The sequence below is a fragment of the Triticum aestivum genome, chromosome 5D (genome assembly GCF_018294505.1).
Source record: "Triticum aestivum cultivar Chinese Spring chromosome 5D, IWGSC CS RefSeq v2.1, whole genome shotgun sequence".
In the NCBI taxonomy this organism is placed as follows: Eukaryota; Viridiplantae; Streptophyta; class Magnoliopsida; order Poales; family Poaceae; genus Triticum; species Triticum aestivum.
The window spans coordinates 565,646,758-565,650,541 of record NC_057808.1 but is presented as its reverse complement, the minus strand read 5'-3'; the positions used below and the strand labels follow the sequence as shown (position 1 = coordinate 565,650,541).

General features: G+C 45.6%; 1 protein-coding gene across 1 annotated transcript; it reads left to right on the top strand.

Moving 5' to 3' along the window:
• The first annotated feature begins 1,332 nt into the window (after positions 1-1,332).
• LOC123126336 (putative disease resistance RPP13-like protein 2) lies at positions 1,333-3,363 on the top strand. Its single transcript, XM_044546692.1, has 2 exons — positions 1,333-2,505; positions 2,596-3,363. The coding sequence occupies exons 1-2, from the start codon at positions 1,333-1,335 to the stop codon at positions 3,361-3,363; spliced, it is 1,941 nt and encodes a 646-aa protein (XP_044402627.1).
• Positions 3,364-3,784: the final 421 nt, after the last annotated feature.

The following is a 3,784-nucleotide window of genomic DNA, read 5'->3' as shown; positions in this document are numbered from 1 at the left end:
GTGGAGTGGTGTTTCGGTGCCCGGCACATTTGTATCTTGCCTTGGGTGTGTGTGTTGTGTGCGTTGGTGGCGTGAGTTTGTATCATCTCTCGGATATATTGCGGTTGTGCTTTATAATATAAAGCGGGGGGAAACCTTTTTTCGTCAAGAGGGAGGCACCATCATAGTCAGATAAATACACAAATAGAAGACAAAGGCAAACAAGTTAGAATGAAAGTACAAACATCCTAGTCGGTGAAGGACTCCAGTTCCTATATCTCGTGCCAAGGAAGGTAGTTAGCAGTCGACATTATACAGGTCTTCAGTTCTGCACCATCTCAGTGAGATCTGTAAGGCGGTGGTGGTGCCACGGACGATATCCACACACACGCGTCCATGAGGTGGAGGGGCGGCAACCAATAGGTGGAGAGAAAGAGAAGAAGAGACCACCATGGTATAGGAGTAGCAGGCAAGGGCGGGGAGCGACGACCGGGAGGTGGAGGGGCGACGAGTGGTCGCAGCTACCTCGTTCATATCTAGAGAGGGTGAGACCATGAGAGAGTGAACGATCTATAGCACTGACTATGTTGAGTCAAACATAAAAAACGCACACTCAATAATATGCTTCAGCAATGTGATACCTCACCTCGCACATGGGTCTTTCGGGCCGAGCATGTGCCATCAGCCGCGCTGGGCACGCTAGCCTTTGGGCCCCACCTCTTCTCAAACGCAAACAATTTGGCAGGCGTGTGTGGAAGTTGTTTCAGAAAATGATTTTGGGCTAACCATGTTCGATGAGGGGTCTTGTGAGACCTGCCCGCAGCTCAAAACTAGTAGAATACACACAGAATCCGATATTTATATATTTTGCAGTCCCAAGAAGCCACGACCACCGGTTTGGCTATAAATAGAAGTCCTAGAGCCCTCTTCCAAAACAACATGTGTAAACTACTGCTTCCATTCTTGTATGTAAGGCACAGTTATATTTTGGATCAAACATTGACCATGAATTTGACTAATAAAATGCGTTATATATGTAACAAAAATTATAGCATTGGTAACTTTTTTCGAATAAGAATCTAATAGTATACTTTTTGTATCATAAAACTTATATTTTGCTACTCAAATTCATGGTTAAAGTTTGACCCAAGATAGGAGGGGTCTTGCATAGCCAAACAGAGGGAGTAGTATGGCCATCACAACAAATCAAGCTACCTTTGAGCACAAGATATATTTGTTTATGGGAAAATGTTATAGAAGACGAATATATCAATGTGGCGTACTATATGTAAAATGCTTTGGCCCTACACGTTTTGAAGTTAATCAATCCATTGGTATTAATCACAATACTTAATGAACAGGCGGGATGGTTATGAGGATGCCATAGGTTTGCACAAAGATGTGAAGACAGTTAAGAACATGCTGCTACGTGAAGATCATCCTCAACAAATGTTTATCTCGATACTTGGGGAGAGTGGTGTCGGAAAGAGTACCCTAATAAAGGCAATCTTGCGACATAGGGTGGTGATTAATCAGTTTGAAATTATAGTTGGGCACGACCTGCCGCCAGATATGACCGCAGAAGAGATTCTCCAAGAAATCTACAGTAGAGCATCATCAGAAGGACAATGTCAGCTGGATGAAGGAATTGATATCACTGATAAGCTCCGACACATCCTGGAGAAAAAGAGGTACCTGGTGGTTATCGGTGAAATATCCTCCAAAACCATCCTCAACTGTGTGAGAGCTAGCCTACCAGAGGACAATAATGCCAGTCGTGTTCTGCTCGTGTTGGACAGTGAGAGCGAAGAAGTGGCATGGCATGCTAACTCCATGAACAAAGATGGCATCAACGGAATCCACATGTTGGGACGCTTGGATGAAAAACGAAGTGGAGAGTTGTTCTGTTGGAGGGCTTTCAGGAAAGAAGTGTTTGATGTAAAGGAAGACACGAGCAAGTATGACAACATTGTGCATGATATAACTGGGGGCTACCCTTTAGCTATAGTTCTCCTGGCTGGACTCCTACGATTCAAGGAGAAGCCAGGCCAGTGGGAAGCAGTGTTGCAACAGCTCAGGCATGGACCAGGAACAAGGAAAGAAGCACAAGGCGTTGAGGGCAACAAGATGAGCTCTACAACACAAGATAACCTATCCACAAGAACGACCCTCGAGAGAGTGTTCTGGGAAAGCTTTGAAGACCTTCCCAATGACCTCAAGTCGTGCTTCCTCTACTTGGTCGCCTGCCCCAAGAACACATCAATAGATGTCGATGTGATCGTGAGGATGTGGATGGCCGAGGGATTCATCAAGCCGCAGTCGGGCAAGACTATGGAGGAGCTGGGTTACAACTTCCTCAAGGAACTAGCCTTGAGATGCCTTGTTCACATTGAGAAGATGAACCGCATGGGCAAGATTGAGTTAGTCAGCGTTCACCGTAGCCTCTATCAGTTCCTGTATTCAGAGGCTCGCGAGGCTGGATTCATTGATGTTCATGGCATGCATGACATCTTTGTTCCACCATCGGTGCGCCGACTCTCCATGAGTTTCCAAGGATGACACACGACATTCACCAACAAATTCAGTAAGCTGCGTTCCTTCCTATGCTGGGTCAAGGAGAAAGACCCAAGCAATGACAGCCAAAGCAGGAACCACAAGGGTCAGAATGATCTCAAGTTTTTGCCTGGGTCCAAGTTCCTTCGTGTAATCTCTGTACGTGGATTGAGGATTAAGGAATTGCCCAGTGAGATTGGCGACATGGTTCACTTGCGGTACCTAGCTGTTACTGAGTGCGAGGACCTCAAGGAGCTCCTCTTCAGCATTAAGGGTCTGCTCAACCTGCAGACACTAGACATGAGAGTAACTCAAGTCGAGGAGATACACCCATCCTTCTGGAAGATAAAGACGCTGCGGCATGTGCTTGCAGACAAGCTCACACTTCCAGCGTCCATCAAGGAAGAACTGGACGAGCTGCAGACGCTATGGGGTGTAAAACCAGCCCTAGAAGGAGAATGGGATCAAGGGAGTTGCCCACTGCACAAGATGACCAAACTCCGGACATTGTATCTGCACGGATTCAATCAATTTAAACACGGGGCTGCACTTGAGAGTGCTCTTGGGAAGATGAGTCTCCTTGAAAACTTGTGGCTTGACGGTGATGAGATCCCTTTGTGTGTTTTCACCGCACAGAGCCTTCGATACCTTCAGACAGTATGGCTCGGTGGCACAATCAAATGGCCTGAGGCTGGATACGATGTTCGCAAGGTCCGGCCAAACCTTGTAAGGCTCACAGTCACAGTGGTCATGGATAGCAGTGAGGAGGTGCCCCAGCACATCAAGGACGAACTGCACGGGATACTAGTAGTAAAGGTAAACGATCTATAGAGCCGGACTCTGCCTTCTCATACGTATTATCTACTACAAACCTTCGTTGGCAGTTCACTCAATAGGGTGCCTTACAAACAAGAAGAAAGCGATGCGGCAAAGTTGAATGGCAGATATGCAGCATAGCATGAAGGAAACTACCTCCTGCCTTTGGGTTGGTTGTCACTCATGTCTCTAAATATCTTTACTGTATGAAACAATTAATATATTATTGTATATATAGTGCTGTTATGTATTATTTGTTTCGAACCTCTATTTACTCATGTCCTGTTGGTGCTGTTGCAATCGTGAGCTGTCCTGTCAAATAAAACAAAAACGATAATGTATTTGTAATTCAGACACTAGGGTGATTTTTTTTTTTTTTGAAAAGGAGGATGACTCCCAGCCTTTGCATCTGGGCGATGCATGCAACAATTTTATT

What these genes read in the sequence shown, in the direction of transcription:
- LOC123126336 (XM_044546692.1), top strand. Translation starts at nt 1,333, where the DNA reads ATGAACAGGCGGGATGGTTATGAGGATGCCATAGGTTTGCACAAAGAT. An exon ending in ACATCTTTGTTCCACCATCG is followed by an intron (nt 2,506 to 2,595) that starts GTGCGCCGACTC and finishes TGCTGGGTCAAG; the next exon opens with GAGAAAGACCCAAGCAATGA.